This window comes from Delphinus delphis, chromosome 3 (genome assembly GCF_949987515.2).
Source record: "Delphinus delphis chromosome 3, mDelDel1.2, whole genome shotgun sequence".
NCBI classification, from domain to species: domain Eukaryota; kingdom Metazoa; phylum Chordata; class Mammalia; order Artiodactyla; family Delphinidae; genus Delphinus; species Delphinus delphis.
In genome coordinates, this window is record NC_082685.1 from 15,360,480 (window position 1) to 15,379,144 (window position 18,665).

Genomic DNA, 18,665 nt, shown 5'->3' on the forward strand with positions numbered 1-18,665 from the left:
CATGTCTGTGTCCAGACAGGGACATCTCAAAGGCTGGCTCTGAGCAGGTTCGGGTCCCAGCTCCTGGGTCCTGCTCTTCCCCCGAGATGTGCTGGGTATATTCATTCATTCAACTGACAATTATTTTACCTACTATGTGCCAGGCTCTGTGCTAGACATTGGGGATTCAGTAGTCAGCAAGACAGAGGCCCACAGAGCTCAGAATGACGTGGGAGGCAGGTAGGGTCACATGGAGTGGTCGGAGTTGAAACGGAAGAGGCCGTAGGAGCCAGAGGAGACCATGGGAAACTGCAGGGAAGGTTCCCTGGGAGAAGAAATGGCAGTGTTATTTTTTCCAGCCTCGATCACATCAGCTTCCCCCTGCTAAAACCCTTCAGTGGTGTCCACTGTACTTTTCATACAACCCCAGACCCTTTGGCCCCTTGGAACTTGGCCCCCATCAGCTTCCCTGAGCTCCCTCCCCTTGCTCACTCTGCACCCAGCATCCTGGCCTCGTTGCTGTTCTTCTTTTCTACCCACCCCTTTCTCCTCTGGGCCTTTGCACTTGCTGTTCCCTCTGCCTGGAACACGCTTCCAGGCTGTTTGCCTCGCTGGCTTGTTCTCCTCCTTCAGATCTTAGTTCTAATGTCCCCTCATCAGCGAGGCCTATCCTGACCCCCTAGAGCTGAAATCTCTTCATTTCTCATGCACATTCTATAGTTCTTATTTGTTTGTCTTCTTGTTACTTGTTTGTCTCCCCTATCAGGGCAAAAACCTCTGTCTTTGTCACCTCTACCTATCATAGGGCCTGGCACCAAGTAGTTAACTACTCAGTATACGTTTGTCAAATGACTGAATGAAGGTGAGAAGAGCTGGAGGGTCAGAGTGAGCCGTCAGGTGAATGGAGTCTCCCGAATATGAGAAAGGTGTTCCTGGCAGTGGGCACAGCCTGTGCAAAAACCGGGAAGCCTGGGAGACAGGGAAGGGGAACTGGCAAGGTGAGGAGGGTGTCACTCTGGGCAGCGGGGAGCCAGGGAGGCAGTGGCCTTGAGCCACTTGAGCATGAGAGAGCCCCAGGGAGGCAGTGGCCAGGATAGCTGGCTGGGTCTGCAGCCCACAACCCCTGGGATCCAGCCTTCCCACTGTTGCCCAGGCCCCATACCCACCAGCTCTCTCCCCTGCTGGTTCTTGTTGGGCTCCCATGGCCCACTGCCTGGGTGTGACAGCCTGGCCCCAGCTTCCATGTGTAGAGGACAGGACTGTGGTCCCAAGAGGATAAGGCAAGGGCACGTTCTCAGGTTCCCGGTCAGTGGGCCTGGGCCCAGCAGCTGTGTCTTGGCTTGGCCCCAGGACCCGCATCCCTGGGGACTGAGCTCATTGAGGAGAAATGCAGTCCCTGGCCAAGGCAGCCGGCAGGGGCAGGGGAGACGGCTCAAGCCCACCCCTACCCCCACCACGTTGGGAACTGGGCAGCTGTCTGCTGCAAAGCCGTGGGAATAATTGCTCCGACTGTCCTGTCCCTCAAGGATCCAGACACCTTGGGCTATTCCGGCCACCGTGGCTGGAGGGCAGCAGAAACCTGGAGAGGGGACGCTCACCTTCTGCCTTGCTGAGTGGGTGCCCTCAGAGTTTGGAGGCTTCAGAAAGGGACTGACACCAGTAGGGTATCTTCCTTTTGTCCCCACTCCCCCCATGCTGTACTCACCATTACTGCTCCCTCTCTGTCTCTGTCTGCCACAGACCAGGGGCCATTGGATCAACAGGGTAGCAGACTTTGGACTTCCTGCCTAGCAAAATGTGTGTCCAGGTTCTTGGTTGCTCCTTGTGACAGGGAGATCAGCACCTATTAGAGCATCTCTTCCAGCAGAAAGTCCTTTCTCAGATGGGTCAGGGGAGGAGCTAGCCCCCACTGCTGAAGACCCTATCTTTGCCCCCTGGACCCCTAGTCTCTGGACCCCCAGATCCCTAGAATGGTACTGAAGAGAGTGGTCTGAGCCCCCAGTGGTGGCTCTTCTGGGCTAAGCATCCCAACTCCTTCAGCCACTTCCAGAGTCACCAAACTCTCCCGTGTTGCCCCCTTAGTGCCCACCTCATGCTGGGTGATGCCTGGCGCCTCGGGAGCCCCCAGTATAGAGGAGCAAAGAAAGAGCAGGATACAGACACCCCCAGCCCCCTGTGGACAAGGCCGAGCGGTAGGGCAAGAGGGCACTAGGAGAGCTGGTGGTGGGGAGCAGAGAGGGCTTCCTGGAACTGGAATCTTGAAGAATAGGAGTTCATCAGGTACAGGAATGGAGGACGGATAGGCATGCTAGAAAGAGGGACCAGCATGGAGAAAACAGTGGCATGTGCAGGAAGTAGTAGAGCATTCCCTATAACTAGAAGGAAATGCATTTTTATTTATTTATTTATTTTTGGCCACGCTGCGTGGCATGTAGGATCTCAGTTCCCTGACCAGGGATTGAACCCGGGCCACGGCAGTGAAAGCCTGGAATCTGGGACTTCCCTGGTGGTCCAGTGGCTAAGACTCCAGGCTCCCAATGCAGGGGGCCCAGGTTCGATCCCTGGTCTGGGAACTAGATCCCACATGCCACAACTAAGAGTCTGCATGCCACAGCGAAGATCTAGCATGCGGCAACGAAGATCCTGCGTGCTGCAACGAAGACCCGGCGCAGCCAAATAAATAAATATTTTTTAAAAAGGAAGAAAGAAAGGCTGGAATCCTAACCACTAGGACACAGGGGAACTCCTATGAAATGCATTTTTAAAGAGAATACATCTGCTGTGAGTTCCTGCTTGGGGAGGAAGCAATGCAAAAGGGTCCTTCTAACTAGCTGGGTGTCCCAGGCAGAAACCTGAGCAAAGGCCATGAGAGTGCAAAGCCTGCTGGGTGAAGATGGAGTTTGCCTCAGTGTGATGATGAAGGGGACAGGAGGGGCTGGAGAGGGGCTGAAGGCTCTGAAAGCAGGGCTGGGGGGCTTGGATTTCCTCCTGGGGTGATGGGCATGGGAAGGACTTAGGCGGCACCTGCCCCATGGGCCTGTTGACTCAGCACACTCACAGTGAGTAAGCCCTTCTTAGTGTGCAACTCTTGTCCTTTTCTCTGCCCAGTCCCCACCCCCATTTCCACCCCTCTCACTCCACGTGGCCTGGAGTCACTCAGACTTGGGTTCAAATCTTAGCTCTTCCTCTAGAAAGCCTTCAGCAAGTCACCATAAGATGGGCAGATACCCACCCCCATGGGGGCTGACCCATAAGATGGGTGGATAGCTCTCCTCCCAGATGGAGGTTGCACTCATAAGTTGAGAGTGGCAGGACATCCTCAGTTCCTGTCCCCTGTGGCTGGGCTATCTGCTAGCCTCAGCAGGGCTGGGGGTCATCTCCCATACTGGGCCCGGTCAGTTGTGACTGTCTCCCACCTTGGTGCCCCATGCTTAGGCCCAGTGTTTAGCTGCCTCATGGGCGACGCTCAGGCTCCTCGGTTTCAGCACCTCACCCCCAACCCATTCCTCCCTGCAGCCTCATCACCGAGCCAAATACTTACAGGTCAGCCTGGCCTCTTTCTCCTCCTCCTCCTCCTCAGGGCCAGCCCGAGCCCTGAGCTGCCCACTCTCCCCTCCCTCCCGACTTGACTCTGCCCCCTCCTCTGGGTGCAGACCTGTCTCTGCTGGGATGTCTTTCTTCCAGTTCTGGGCTGAGCCCCTCTGAACCCTTCTCAGTGACGCCCTCCCTGGGGGAGGACACTGTATCCCCAGCCTCTGGGACAAAGCCGGACATAGAGCTGGAGCTTTATATTTATTTGTTGAATAAATGAATGAATGAATAAGTAACACCCCCCCCCCCCAGCAGAGCCCTCACCGACCCCTCTGCATGCCCTCCCCAGATTCGTCCCTCCCTCTGGCCCAGCCCTTAAGCCCACAGTGCTGGGGGTGTCTGTGTCTGGTTTTTTCTTCCCCAGACTGAGAGCTTCTCTAGGGCTGGGCATGGGGCCTTTCTGGGGCCCCCATTCTTGCCACAGGGACAGAGCTCACTGCAGAGTGGCTTTGCAGTATGACTGATTTTGGGGAAGACAGTTTGATCAAATTGAGCAAGACTGGCTGATTGGCAAAGTTGTGTAGGGTATGGGGTGGGGCTGGGGGGTGGGTTGGACATTTGGGGTTCACACAGGGTAGTGAGGAGGAAGGGGTTGCTTTCAGGGAGGGCTGAGAGTAAGAAGGGTTGTGGGTGTTTGGTAGCACACGTGACTCCTAGCCTGTGTCTGAGGTCCGAGGCTGCAAAAATCGCCTAAGGCTCAAGGTCTGGCGGGGCCTGAGTTTAGAGTTTGTGAGTGTTTCAGATTTTAAGTCCCCAGGAAGCTCTGTGCATGCCTCTGCATTTGTGCATCCTGGCTGTGTGTTCATGAGCCTTGCAGGACGTGCCTGGCTTCAGTTTCGGGGTGTCGGGGGTGGGGGAGTATCTGTGTTTGCGTCTTGGCTCTGTGTGTGTCTCCCGCTCTGGATGGGTGTTGGGGAGCAGGGGTGATGTTCAGGAGGCTGGGTGTGTCTGTCACGCTGTTTGGGCCCGCGTCTCACCGCAGAGCTGGCCTGAATTTCCAAGAGGGTCTTCGGGTCCCAGGCTGTGTGGGTGGAGGGTGGGCAGGGACCCCGGGAGGCCAGGCCGGGGGCGGGGGAGCTCAGGGCTGGCCCCGGGGCGGAGCGAGCCGCCCAGGGCTGGGGGCGGGGCTGTCCGGCAGTCTCACTTCAGCGAAGTTGGCGGCGCGGAGGCTGGCCCCGGACGCGCCAGGAGCCCAGGGAAGGAGGGAGGAGGGAGGAGGGAGGAGGAAGGGTCGCGGCCGGCCGCCATGGGGCCGGGGCCCCGGGGCCGCCGCCGCCGTCGCCTGATGTCGCCGCCGCCACCCCTGCCGTCCGTGCGGACGCTGCCCTTATTGCTACTGCTAGCGGGGCCGGGGGCTGCAGGTGAGGGGCCGGGACCTGGCGGGCGGGATGGGGTGAGTGGGTGGGGGAAGGGTAAGAACGGAGTGCCAGGCCTCCCCGAGACTGGGGCTGGCGGGCCTGGGAACCAAGGACCAGAGAGCAGAGACAGGGAGCGCAGGAGCCCGGGGACTGTGTGGCAGTCCCGGGGGTCAGGGACCCAGAATTGGGAGTGGGGGCGAGGCAGGACCCCAGAAGCCCGAGGAACTGGGGCCCAGGGGAGATCTGAGCTGGGAATGAAGGGACACAGGAGCCCAGGACTGGGAGCTCGAGGTGCGGGGATCAAGATTGGCGCGGGGGGTGGTGGTGCGGGGGCGTGGGTAACCAAGAATCTGGGGCTCTCTCACAACCTACGCCCGTCTGGAGTCCTGGGAAGGTCACGATTGGAACCCAAGTACCCCCACGTCGGGGACCCCTCACACAAAAGCCCCCCACCCTACTCCGAGCAGGGCTGGCCGGGCGGGGGGCGGGGAGGTGGCGCGAAGTTCTCGGAGCTCTAAACTCGGAGAAAACTTCCCAGGCCGGAGCGCGGCAAGACCCGGACCCGGACCCAGAGCTGGAGCTGGAGCCAGAGCTGCGCCCGCGCCCCTTCCCCCGCCCGCGGCCCCGCTCCCGCCCCTGGCTGCCAGGACCAGACGGCCCCGGGACCCCGTCCCCGCCTTGGGAAGGGAGGGGAGGGCAGGGGGCGCCCCCTCCCCGCAGCCCGAGCCCCTACCCAGCCTGCCGGGGGACCCCGCCCCTCCCCCTCCCCACTCTCCCCTCCCCCGCCCGGGACAATGGCCGCGCCGTCTAGACACCCCCTCCCCCCGGCCAGCCTCGCGCTTTCTTTGCCAGACAAAGCGGGACAGCGGCGGGGCCCGGGCCGGGGCTGCAGGGGTGCACCCCGTAAAGGGAGGCCTGGCCGGCAGGGAAGGGATGCGGGCCGAGTAGCCCTGGCCCTGGGTCTCTGGACCCTGACGTGGGGCTCAGCACTGGGAGGGGTGGGGGCTGCGGGAGGAAATGGGCCTCCCCAGCTCAGCCCCGGGGTCGATGGGGCAGGACCAGGCAGGAGCAGCCGCCCCCGCGAGGCCAGCGCACACCCACATGGCCTGTCACACATTCACAGGACACACAGTCTTGGGTCGCACATGCAGAGATGCGGACGTGCGCGTGCGCACACACGCACAGAGTACACCTGCAGAGGAATACACCCAGCTCACACAAGGCACAGACATACACAGCTCACATGGGTTCACTCGCATGCACATACAGTGACACATGTTCACACATACCCTGCACCACCAGCCCAAGACCTCACACACACTGCCTGCACACACTCAGATGCACATAGATGGAAGGACATGCCTACACCCAGCTCACACATGCAGACAGACGGGCACATCCAACCCGTACACAGACACACCCAGGCACACAGAGGTCACACACAGACACACAGCTATATACCCAGATACATAGTTCACATACATGGACACACAAAAAGTTTCAGTCTATAATCCTCTACATCCATGCAGGTCACGCAAACACACATGTGGCTCACAGGGCCCACAGCTCAGCAGGGCCCACGGCTTGTGTCATGTGGCCCCCAGTGTGAGTTCGCAAACACCCACGGGCTCCTGTCCGGGTAATAGTGTCCTGTCTGCTTGTCCCTTGAGGAAGGGGACAGAAGCCCTGTTTGGTGCATTCCCATGTCCAGCTTAATTTGTTCTATCTCTCCCTTTTTATCTGTCTCTGTCCATCTCTATCTCCCTTTTTAATCTGTCTCTGTCCATCTCTATCTCCTTCTCTCTGCCTGCCTGCTCCTAGTTTCCTCTTTTATGTCTGTCTCTGTTTTTCTAATTTTCCTCTTCCTCTCCCTTTCTCTCTCTCTCTCTCATACATGCACACACAGGCACACATGCACACAGCAGCCCCACACCTGCTGGCACACACAATTCTCCACTAGCTCACACCCCGCCACGCCCCTGACCCATCTGACAGGACAGTTCGACTGTGCCACACCCCAGAGGGACACAGCCCTCAGGGATGGCGACACTGGACAGGGCAGCCCACATCTTGTGCCGGCTGCCCCTCCCTTCAATACAAACCCTATCCCTGCAACACCCAATGCTGGAGGCACATGGAGTACATGCCTTGGCATCTCTCCCCAGACCTAGCACACAGGCCTGCCCAGCTGGAGTAGATGCCCAACATCAGCGGAAGGAAGACCCATATGCCCCTAGGACTCCCCGCCACTGCCCCCTCCACAACCCCAGGATCTGGGCACACAGTCCCAGACCTCCCTTCAACACTCAGCAGCACCCTCACTTCCTGCCTTAGCACCCCCCCCCCCCCGCATTCTGGCAGCTTCTGAGCGCCCACATCTGGCATAAGTCGGCCCCTCCTCCTGCCCACCCCTGCCTTGTGGTTCCCAGGGCTCGAGCTGGCAGGGACAGCTGCAGCCCTAACAGCTGGGGCCAGGGTGGGGGGCCGTGGGAACTGTGGATGGGGGGCTCCCAGCACTCGCAGAGACGCCCCCAGCCTGGCGCAGCTGTTGCCTGGGGGAGGAAAGGAGGGAGTCTCACTCTGGGCTGGGGTTCCTGGGTGCCTTCCTGACACCCCCACCTTCCTTCACCCCTACCCAGCGCCCTCTTGCCTGGATGGAAGCCCGTGTGCGAATGGAGGTCGCTGCACCCAGCTGCCCTCCCGGGAGGCTGCCTGCCTGTGAGTGCCTGGCTCTGAGCCATGAGTGGGCCCTGTCCGGGGAGGCGGTCTGTCTTCTCCCCCTGCCTCTGTGTTCATCACAGAGGCTTCTACCACTTCCTACATGTGTATGGCTTGGGCAACCCCTTGTTTCCCCACTGAATGCAGCAGAGTTAGGAGCAGAGGCTCTGGAGTCTGCCTGGCCTGGGTTCAAATCCCATATCATGTTGCCGATGGCCTGAGACTTAAAACTCTTTAAGCCCCAGTGTCCCAGTCTTAAAAATGGGCCCATCTAGAAAAAAAAAAAAAAGGGCCCATCAACGCCAACTTCACAGAATTCTCTGCTGCCTGAGGTCTTGTGTAAATCCCCTGATGGACAGGTAGTTACTCAATCAACAAATTTTCAGGCACTAGTGACAGTGGCTTGGTAGTAGTGGGTACAGCATCTGCACATTCCCACATCTCAAGATTTAGTGGTGGGGACACAAGAGCCCTGATCTGCCACTTTCTTGCTGTGTGACCTTGAGTGAGTCACTTCCCCTCCCTCAACCTCACTGATCTGTGACACAGGGTGCTTCTCCTTGGCTTGTGACCAGAAGGGGCCCCCAAAATGCAATGTTGGATAATGCAAGGAAAGACAGAGGATTGCGGGAGCAGGGCAGGGCCGGGCCTGGGATATTGCTGAGCAGAGGCAGACGGAACTCAGTTTGAATTCTGGCCTCAAAGCAAGTGCTTTGAGCTCTCTGTGCCTTAGTTTTTGCATCTGGAAAATGGGGCAATAATAGTTCCCTCCTTTATGGGGCTGACTGTAAAGATTGAGACCCTTCCTATGGTGCAATCAGCATAGTGTTGGGCATTCAGTAAATGCTTAATAAATGGGATTATCATTATTAATAATGGTAGGGACACAGGAAATAGGTGCCATAAGGTGGAACCTCTCAAGGTTATGGGGAAATGCTTGGTTCCTTTCTATAATATTATCATTAGTAAAAGCAGCTCACCCACTAGCTGTTGATCGATTCATTAATGTATCCATTTATTCAGCAACATGTGTGCCAGGTCCAAGCTGGGTGGTCTGGGTTGACGTTAGAGCCCCTTTGAAGTTACACACGCACTTTGGAGCACAACTGTGGCTCACCTGGGTGGGGGTCTTAGCCTGGTTGAGCGGGTTCCTCGGGTTGGGACGGTGGGAGTCGGGGGTAAAGTGGGACCTTACCCAGAGCTACTCATCTGGGAGGCGGAGCCGCGTGGCCGGGCGCCTGCGTTTGGAGCTCCGCGCCTGGAATGCTGCCGACAGGTGAATGCGCCCGCGGCTGCCCCGCCCCTCGACAGGTGAATCACCGGCCCACGCGGCGGCCCGGAGCCCGGATCGCCCGGAGTGGAGAGAGCTCAGTCCCCAGACCTGGGCCGTGGGAAGCACTCCCCACGCCCCCCACCCCCAGTCTCCTTCAAGGTTCCAAATTCTCGTGTCCTTTCGGGGTCGCCCCAATCTGTCACCCCTCCATGGATCCCCCAACTCTCCCCTTCAAAGTAGGCTCTCAAACCCTTGTCTCTATCTCTTAGTGCTCGCCTCCCCAGCCAGTCCACCCCGTCAAGTCCGTGCTCCCCCCGCCACACACACACCCCTGCCCCCGCCCGTCTCCCGCAAAGCACAGGCGGTTGGGTGGGGCGCGGGCGAAGCTGGAACCAGCCAGACCGGTCGGCAGGGGCGCGGGGCGCAGAGCGTGGGAACCCGCCCGGGGCGCCGGGAGGGGGCCGCGCGGCCACGCCCTGCCTGACGTGGGCGGGGGGCGGTGCGCAGTTCTCGGCGCCCAGAGCAGCACTTCCTCTCCCGGCGAGCAGTCTTGGCTGCCGTCCTTGGCCTGAGGGCCTTGGGAGAGGGCGCTTGGGAGCTGGGTTCTCCCCTTCTTACACCATCTGCACCCGGCCGTGCCCCGACTTGTTTCAGTGGGGGCTGGGGTGAGGGGATCTTGTGGGTGACGCTAAAGGCTGAGTCAGCTACTTAAGTTTAGCCCCGAGCGACCTGCACAAGCCAGAGGAGGAACCGGCGCGAGGGGTGGGTAGCGTCGGGGGACGGGCCTGGACCCTCTTGTCTCTCCAAGCCCCTCCCTCTGACCCCACCGTCTGGAAGTTTCTGGTCTTAAGACCAACCCCCATATTTACCCGCACGTTCAAGGTTGCCTTGGTGGGTTTGGAGGGGGCTGCAGGCTGAAGGACTTTCCTCCAACAAGAGGGCACCCGCGTTGGTGGCCACCTCCTCCTCGCAACGGAAGGAAGGGTAGTTATGTGCCCCCAGGAAAGGAGTTGAGGATTGGTGGGGGTTCTCCTGCCTATCCATGTGAGAGTCCATATTCGTGAATGAGGCTATGGGTTGGTATCTGAGTATTTGCCAGGGCAACACATCGTGTTGGTGTGTCCTTCTGTGTATCTGTGTATATTTTGGGGTCTGTCTGTGTGTGCCTGGGAATCTGAGACTTGCATTTCCCGTTTCCTCTACTCTTCCCCACACAGCCCCATGACTCCCTCCCTCACTGTGAAAATGTATTTGCCTTTTCCCCACCCCCATCACTATCCTCCTTATCCTGTGTCTTAGTTTCCTGTGGCTACTGTAACAAGTTACCACAAACTGGTTGAAACCGACAGAAATTTATTCTCGCAGTTCTGGAGGCCAGAAGTCTGAAATCAAGGTATTGGCAGTCACAGCCTCTCCAACGGCTTTAGCGGAGAGTCCTTCCTTCCCTCCCTCTTCCAGCTTCTAGAACCTCCAGGTGTTCCTCCAGTCTCTTCACACGGCCTTCTCTTTCTCTCAAATCTCCCTTTGCCTTTCACTTGTAAGTAAGGACAGTTGTCACTCAATTTTGGGCCCACCTGGATCACCCAGGGTGACCTCATCTTGACGTCCATCATATAATTACATCACTAATTACATCTCTTTTTCCAAATAAGGTCACAGTCACAGGTACTGGGACATGGACATAACTTTTCTGGGGCCACCACTCAACCCACTACATCTTTCATGGCCCTCATGGCCCTCACCACCGCCCCACCCCGGCATGTTGTTTATTAATTCATTATTTGTATATCTTCTCTTTGCCGGACCTGGCTGTGAACATCAGGAAGGTAGGGACCACTTTAATTGTGTTTGCTGCTGTATTCCTCTTGCTAAGAACTTAGTAGGTGCTCAGGGAATATTTGTTGCATGGATGAATGAGTATGCGTGTGTGTTTGCTTGTGTGTTTCTTGTCTTTCTTGTGCATATCTCTGTGTTTGGGGCCGTCCTGTCCTCACTTTCCCCACCAGGTCATTTCTGCCCACAGGTGCCCACCAGGCTGGGTGGGTGAACGGTGTCAGCTGGAAGACCCCTGCCATTCCGGCCCCTGTGCTGGCCATGGTGTCTGCCAGAGCTCGGTGGTGGCAGGCACCGCCCGGTTCTCCTGCCGCTGCCCCCGTGGCTTCCGAGGTAAGGGAGGGTCTGGAAGGGAGCCCGGGGCAGGCAAGGGTGTGGTCAGCCCCAGGCTCACCCTTTCTGGTTCCGTCCAGGCCCAGACTGCTCCCTACCAGACCCCTGCCTCAGCAGCCCCTGTGCCCATGGTGCCCGCTGCTCCGTGGGGTCCGATGGCCGCTACGTCTGCTCCTGCCCACCTGGCTACCAGGGCCGCAGCTGCCGAAGCGACGTGGATGAGTGCCGGATGGGCGGACCCTGCCGCCATGGTGGCACCTGTCTCAACACACCTGGCTCCTTCCGCTGCCAGTGCCCAACTGGCTACACAGGGCCACTGTGTGAGAGCCCCTTGGTGGCCTGTGCCCCCTCGCCGTGCCGTAACGGGGGCACCTGTAGACAGAGTGGCGACCTCACCTATGACTGTGCCTGCCTTCCTGGTGAGGGAGCTGTACCTAAGGGAGGCAGCAGAGGTGGGGGGACAGCAGGCCAGCCTGGCAATGACCATCCTTGCTCCCTCCTCCCATGCTAGGGTTCGAGGGCCAGAACTGTGAAGTGAATGTGGACGACTGTCCAGGGCACCGATGTCTAAATGGGGGGACGTGTGTGGACGGTGTCAACACCTACAACTGCCAGTGCCCTCCTGAGTGGACAGGTGAGCAGTGGGACTAGAGGGAAGACCTTGGGTCGGCATGCACCAGGTGACTAGACTGGTGCATCTGTGTGCCACAGGCCAATTCTGTACGGAGGACGTGGACGAGTGTCAGCTCCAGCCCAACGCTTGCCACAATGGGGGTACTTGCTTCAACACGCTGGGTGGCCACAGCTGTGTGTGTGTCAATGGCTGGACAGGCGAGAGCTGCAGTCAGAATATTGATGACTGTGCCACGGCCGTGTGCTTCCATGGGGCCACCTGCCATGACCGTGTGGCCTCCTTCTACTGTGCCTGCCCCATGGGCAAAACTGGTGAGTGGCTGTTTTCCCTGTAGGCAGCAGGGAGCCATTGATGGTTCTTGAGTAGAGGCAAGGATGGAGTCTGACTTGAGTATTAGAATGATTATGCTGGAAGCTAGATTTGGGGTGAAGGATAAGCCCGGGAGAGGCCTGGGAGGAGGCTGGCAAACAGTCCAGGGCAAAAACCATGGGAATTTAGAGCTAAACTGTGACTGAGAAAGAGAGGGGAAAAAGTCCAAAGGGAAGTGGCAAAGGTCAGAGGAGGTGTTTGGGAGGGGGACTTGGAAATGGAGGGAAGGGTATGTCAGACAGAGGGTACTGCAGAAGCAAAGACTTGATGGTAGGACCCTTTTATAATCAGAAAAAGAATCAGTAGATTTAAAAACAATATGTGGGGCTTCCCTGGTGGCGCAGTGGTTGAGAGTCCGCCTGCCGATGCAGGGGACGCGGGTTCGTGCCCCGGTCCGGGAAGATCCCACATGCCGCGGAGCGGCTGGGCCCGTGAGCCATGGCCGCTGAGCCTGTGCGTCTGGAGCCTGTGCTCCGCAATGGGAGAGGCCACAACAGTGAGAGGCCTGCATACCGCAAACAAACAAACAAACAAACAATATGTGGTTACTTCCAACTTCAAATGGTTCAGAACAAAAGATAGATAAAGCTTACAATAGTTGAATCTAGGTGGTGGGTATATGAATAAACTTTCTGTATGTTTGAACTTTTCACAATAAATGATTGGGGAGAAATAGCTACTAAATACAATGCTGGTTAGTAAAAACAAAACACAAAACCATATTTGGGGGTGTGGGAGCTTTGGGCAGAGCTGGGGGGCATATCTGCCCTTGACCTCTACCTACTCCTTCCCAGGACTTCTGTGTCATCTGGATGACGCCTGCGTCAGCAACCCCTGTCACGAGGATGCTATCTGCGACACGAACCCGGTGAACGGCAGGGCCATCTGCACCTGTCCACCTGGCTTCACAGGCGGGGCGTGTGACCAGGATGTGGATGAGTGTTCCATTGGTGAGGGGGCGCTGTCTGAGAGTAGGGAAGGAGGGGAGAGGCAGTGGTCAGCTGGCCACACCTACACCCTCTGTGACTCCTCCTGCAGGTGCCAACCCTTGTGAGCACCTGGGCCGGTGCGTGAACACACAGGGCTCATTCCTGTGCCAGTGCGGCCGTGGCTACACTGGTCCGCGTTGCGAGACCGATGTCAACGAGTGCCTCTCCGGCCCCTGCCGCAACCAGGCCACGTGCCTTGACCGTATAGGCCAGTTTACCTGCATCTGCATGGCAGGTGTGTGGTGGGCGGGGCTGGTGCGGGGCCTGAGGTGGGGAGGCGGGGTGAGAAAAGCCTCAGGCTGGGGGGGGCGGTGAGGGGAGGGAGCTGGGACTGTGAGGCTGAAGCCTGGGATGAGGTGGAGGCGGAGCCAGAGCAGGATCTTGTGCAAGGTTGCAGGCATGGTCAAGTGGAGTCGGTGGAACCTCAGATGGGCTGGGAGTGGAGTCTGGACACTATGGGGTGGCAATGACATGAGGGCAGGACCACGGTCTGGAGTGATCAAGGCGGAGCCTGCAGACAGAAATGCACTGATGCCGGGGATGGGATTGAGGCTGGGCACAAGGCTGTGGTGGGCCCTGAGGCTGGGACCTAGGGACAAGACAGAGTCTGAGGACTGGAGAGGGCAAGGGCTGGTCTGAAGGCAAGGCCCATACGGAGTCTCATAAGCCTTGAACCAGTTGGGGCCACAGCTGAATGAAGGTCCAGCCTGAGTCTAAAAACTGAATCTAGGGTTGGGAGGCAGCAAGGCCAAGGCTCAGGGGAACTGTGTGTTAAGTGGGAAGGGGGTACGTCCCCCGTTGCTCTCCCTTCAGACCGGAAGCTAACCCCCATTGCCCTAATCCCCTTCCCTCTACCCCCAGGCTTCACAGGCACTTATTGTGAGGTGGACATGGACGAGTGTCAGAGCAGCCCGTGTGTCAACGGCGGAGTCTGCAAGGACAGAGTCAATGGCTTCAGCTGCACCTGCCCCTCGGGTGAGGACTCTGGGCCAGGGAACCTGAAAAAGACGAGTCTCTGAAGGGGCAAAGGCTCCAGGATGGGAGCTTATAAGACCATGTTAGTGGTTACCTATCATAACAGAAACCACCTTATGAAAAACATTGGAATTAATTTAAAACTAAGTAAATGGACTCCCCACCCAAACAAGGCAGCTCTGGTGAGGGGTGACTGCTCTGACCCTGTCTGGCCCTCTGTTCCTCCCACACCCCCCACTCCAGGCTTCAGCGGGGCTATGTGTCAGCTGGACGTGGATGAATGCGCCAGCACACCCTGCCGGAATGGAGCCAAGTGCGTGGACCAGCCGGATGGCTATGAGTGCCGCTGCGCAGAGGGTGAGGGAGGGCCAGTGACGAGTTGGCAAGAGTCTGGAGGCGGGGCTAGTGGGGGAAAGGGCCAATAATTACCTTGGGGAAAAGTTGGGGGCAGGGCTGCAGCAAGGCAGGACCTCAGCAGGGCCAATGAAAGAGCCAGGAGGCGGAGCCAATGATGGACACAAGCAGAGGTAAGGCTGGGGGTGAGGCCAAAGGGTCTAGCAGGATAGGTGTGCACTTAACTGGAGGGGTGGGGTCCGACCCCCTACATCCCCAGGCACCTCCCATGTGTCCCCATTTCCAGGGGAGGGCGAGGCAAATCAGGGCTGATAGTGTAAGGATTGGAAGCAGGGTCACGCTAGGGGTGGGATTTAACTGCGGTAGGGTCCTGGGCAGGGACGAGGCTTGGAGCGTGTAGCTGGATGGAATGGAGCTACATTCAGGGGCAGGGCCTGAACTGAGCCCGCCTCCTGTTGGCTCGATGGGCCGGGCCTGAGGTAGAGCTGAGCCAGAGTTGGGCAGAAGCCACGGCTGTGGGCAGGACCTTGGCCAGTGGGCGGAGCCTGACCCTCTGTCCCCGCAGGCTTCGAGGGCACGGTGTGTGAGCACAACGTGGATGACTGCTCGCCAGACCCTTGCCACCATGGGCGCTGTGTGGATGGCATCGCCAGTTTCTCGTGCGCCTGTGCCCCGGGCTACACCGGCACGCGCTGTGAAAGCCAGGTGGACGAGTGCCGAAGCCAACCCTGCCGCCACGGTGGCAAATGCCTAGACCTGGTGGACAAATACCTCTGCCGCTGCCCTCCCGGCACCACAGGTGGGGCCGGGGGCTGGGCTGGGGCAGAAACAGTACATCTGGTAGGACACAGAGGGTTCGGGAATGGTGCTCCTGGTAGGGCACAGTGGTGGCAATCCCTGTCATGTTGCCCTTCCCCAGGTGTGAACTGCGAGGTGAACATTGATGACTGCGCTAGCAACCCCTGCACCTTTGGAATCTGCCGGGACAGCATCAACCGCTATGACTGTGTCTGCCAGCCTGGCTTCACAGGTGGGCAAGTGGCTGACGCGGAATGGAGGTCTTTATAGGGTGAGGGTGAAATCACCCATCTTTCTTGGCCAGGTTTCGCCCCTCTCTTTGCACACTCTGGTCCAACGAGGTTGTCCACGCTTTGCCCTGAGACAGTGCTTTCTCTCATTGGCGTGTTGTCCCCATATTAGCTCAAGATTATCCTGGAACATACAGGAAGGTGTTCAGACTCAGGGATTGAGGTGTTTCTGAGTGGGGCCAGGGTAACCCTTGGTGGAAATGAAAGTGATTTCATATAAGTTTGGGGACAAGGCAAGGATGATTTGGAGCAAGGTATCTCTGGGTTGAGGAGGTGGGTATCCTAATTTGCACAAGAGATGATGTGTTGTGAAGCAAATGAGATTGTCCTTGTTCAAGGGTGTGGCTCTGCTAAATGGGGCAAGGTTGTCCCTCCCCGGTAGGCTCGGCTATCCTCGTTCTGGGACGAGGTTGTCTGCCTGCTCCCCAGGGCCTCTCTGCAACGTGGAGATCAACGAGTGTGCGTCCAGCCCATGCGGTGAGGGGGGCTCCTGCGTGGATGGTGAAAATGGCTTCCAATGCCTCTGCCCACCTGGCTCCCTGCCCCCGCTCTGTCTTCCCCCAAGCCATCCCTGCGCCCAAGAACCCTGCAGTCATGGCGTCTGCCACGACGCGCCTGGAGGGTGAGGCCTCTCCCCAACCCTTGATCCCCACTGCTTCCCTGCCCTCCTGCCAGCCCTGACTGCCTCGCCCTTCAGGTTCCGCTGCGTGTGTGAGCTTGGCTGGAGTGGCCCTCAGTGCAGTCAGAGCCTCGCTCGAGATGCCTGTGAATCCCATCCCTGCTGGGCAGGCGGCACCTGCACCAGTGATGGAACGGGCTTCCGCTGTACCTGTCCCCCTGGTGTCCAGGGTGCGTGTCCCCACTTTCCCTCCCCAGGGCTGCCTTTTTCCTTCTCATTTCCCTTCTGTTCCATTCTTCCTTCCTTCTCTGCATTAATACCCCCCCTCCCACTTTTTTTCCTCTCCCATCCCTACCCAGGAGCTTGGGAAGTGGGTATCAAGGTGGGGACCTTGGGGGGAGATGGGAAAATGGAATCTCTCAAGACTGTCTCACTCTGCCTGCCCACTACAGGCCGTCAGTGTGAGCTGCTGTCCCCCTGCACCCCAAATCCCTGTGAACATGGGGGCTACTGTGAGTCTGCCCCTGGCCAGCCGGCTGTCTGCTCCTGCCCCCCTGGTTGGCAAGGTATATCAGCTGCTTCTTCCTCTTCCTCTCCCTCATCTCCTTTGCAACCTGCCCCATACGGGGTGATGCTGGGGACCCAGAGAGGGAGTCACTCCTGGTCCTGCCTTTTAGGGGAGCTTCCTTCTGAGAAGAAACAGAGCTAGACACAGACACTTGCAGCCGATGTGGTCAGTTCAGAAGAAGAGGAAGGGCTACGGGGTTGGGGAAGCTAGGAATCAGGCTGAGAGTTTTGGGGACAGCCTGGAGGAGCAGACCTCAGTCACAGAATGCATTCACCACCCTCTGAAACAAGGAGAAGGCAGTTCTGGAACAGTGTGTGCAAAATGCCCAGAGGCAAACTGTTCTTGCCTTTGTCCAGCTCAGGCTTCAGGTTCTTCCTGAGAGCCACGTACCCTCAGACCCTACCCTGCGCCTTCTAACCCGCTGTGTTATTTTACTCCCCACCCCCAGGCTCACGATGTCAGCAGGACGTGGATGAATGTGCTGGCCCCTCACCCTGTGGTCCCCATGGTACCTGCGCCAACCTGGCAGGGAGTTTCAGCTGTACCTGCCACGAGGGCTATAGTGGCTCTTCCTGTGATCAGGACATCGATGACTGTGACCCCAGTGAGTTCAGGGGAGCTCTTGGTGGGGGGTGCTGACCTAGGGAACAGGTTCATCAAGCCCCTGCATGTGCCTAGCACTGTGTTTTCATTTCATCTCCACAGTTATCTTACTTTCCCCATTTTGCTCATGAAAACTGAGGCCCCAAAGAGGTTAAGTGACTTGCCCAAGGTCATGCAGCAAGTAGAGGGATGAGCTGGGAGAGGACTCTGAAGCCTATATAGATTGCCTCTGGCAGCAAGCAAGTTAGGATTGTGTGTGAAGTATGAGATAACAGGCCCCTAGTGAGTCTCCAGGAGCACTGTTCAATGGACAAATAACGCAAGCCACATATGAATTAAATTTTTTCTAATAGCCACATTAAAAAGTAAACAAAACAAACAAAAACAGGTTTATTTAACCTAATAACATAAAAATATTATCACTTCAGTATAATCAATTTAAAATTATTGAGATATTTTACATTCTTTTGTTTTTCATACTGAGTCTTCACAATCTGAAATCTGGTGTCTGTTTTATGCTTACAGTACGTCTCAAATTGGACCAGCCACATGTCAAGGGCTCAAGAGCCACATGTGGTCAGTGGCCACTTTACTGGCTAGCCCAGGCCTGGAGGACACCTCCTGTGCTGAGCCCGGGACTTAAGCAGACACAACTAGTACTTGGCAGCTCAAAGGGACCTTTTTTTGGCTTCTCCAACCCCTCCCCCCTGCCACATAGGCGAGGTTTCCAGATAAGGGAGGGGGTGAGGCCACAGAGGGGACGGAGTTTGATCCCCCTGGCCAAATGTGCCCCTCCCAATTAAGCCTGGTCTTCTCCTAATTCCCCTCTGCACAAGACATGGCCAGGTCAGGCTGGACTGACAGGGGGCGAGCTGTGTGACCAGACCTCCTCCTTTCTGATCGTAGACCCCTGCCTGAATGGTGGCTCATGTCAGGATGGAGTGGGCTCCTTTTCCTGCTCCTGCCTGCCTGGCTTTGCTGGGCCCCGCTGCGCCCGAGATGTGGATGAGTGTCTGAGCAGCCCCTGCGGCCCAGGCACCTGCACAGACCACGTGGCCTCCTTCACCTGCACCTGCCCGCCGGGTTATGGAGGCTTCCTCTGCGAGCAGGACCTACCTGACTGCAGCCCCAGGTGGGTGGGGCCTGTCCTGGGAGTCAGGGGCCCTGGCATCGGATGGGGAGTGGGACCTGAGGAGTGGGGACAAGGGGAGTCCTCGGCTTGGCACCCACCTCAGGACTCTGATGCCTGATGGGTTCGTGTCCGGGAAGGGGCAGGCCCTCTGTTGGGAGGTCACCTTAGGTACCCTGGTCCCTGAGGGAGCCAGGCCAGACCAGGGTGGGGTCTCCACGTGGCTTCCACGTAGCCCAGAAGTACCTGGTA

The 18,665-nt window shown here is 57.9% G+C and overlaps 1 protein-coding gene across 3 annotated transcripts in view; it reads left to right on the plus strand.

Moving 5' to 3' along the window:
- The first annotated feature begins 4,799 nt into the window (after window positions 1–4,799).
- The window catches only part of NOTCH3 (notch receptor 3), a 34,440-nt gene continuing 20,574 nt past the window's right edge, over window positions 4,800–18,665 (plus strand). For 2 of the 3 annotated variants that reach the window (XM_060008149.1, XM_060008150.1), the window contains exons 1-17: window positions 4,800–4,931; window positions 7,568–7,646; window positions 10,943–11,085; window positions 11,166–11,504; window positions 11,597–11,719; window positions 11,797–12,030; window positions 12,883–13,038; window positions 13,127–13,312; window positions 13,939–14,052; window positions 14,296–14,409; window positions 14,972–15,205; window positions 15,326–15,436; window positions 15,924–16,116; window positions 16,192–16,343; window positions 16,566–16,679; window positions 17,130–17,285; window positions 18,191–18,416. In XM_060008149.1, the coding sequence (XP_059864132.1) occupies window positions 4,817–4,931; window positions 7,568–7,646; window positions 10,943–11,085; window positions 11,166–11,504; window positions 11,597–11,719; window positions 11,797–12,030; window positions 12,883–13,038; window positions 13,127–13,312; window positions 13,939–14,052; window positions 14,296–14,409; window positions 14,972–15,205; window positions 15,326–15,436; window positions 15,924–16,116; window positions 16,192–16,343; window positions 16,566–16,679; window positions 17,130–17,285; window positions 18,191–18,416 (2,789 nt within the window). In that variant the 5' untranslated portion in view covers window positions 4,800–4,816. The remainder of the gene's footprint in view (window positions 4,932–7,567; window positions 7,647–10,942; window positions 11,086–11,165; window positions 11,505–11,596; window positions 11,720–11,796; window positions 12,031–12,882; window positions 13,039–13,126; window positions 13,313–13,938; window positions 14,053–14,295; window positions 14,410–14,971; window positions 15,206–15,325; window positions 15,437–15,923; window positions 16,117–16,191; window positions 16,344–16,565; window positions 16,680–17,129; window positions 17,286–18,190; window positions 18,417–18,665) is intronic. The other variant, XM_060008152.1, reaches the window with a different exon arrangement.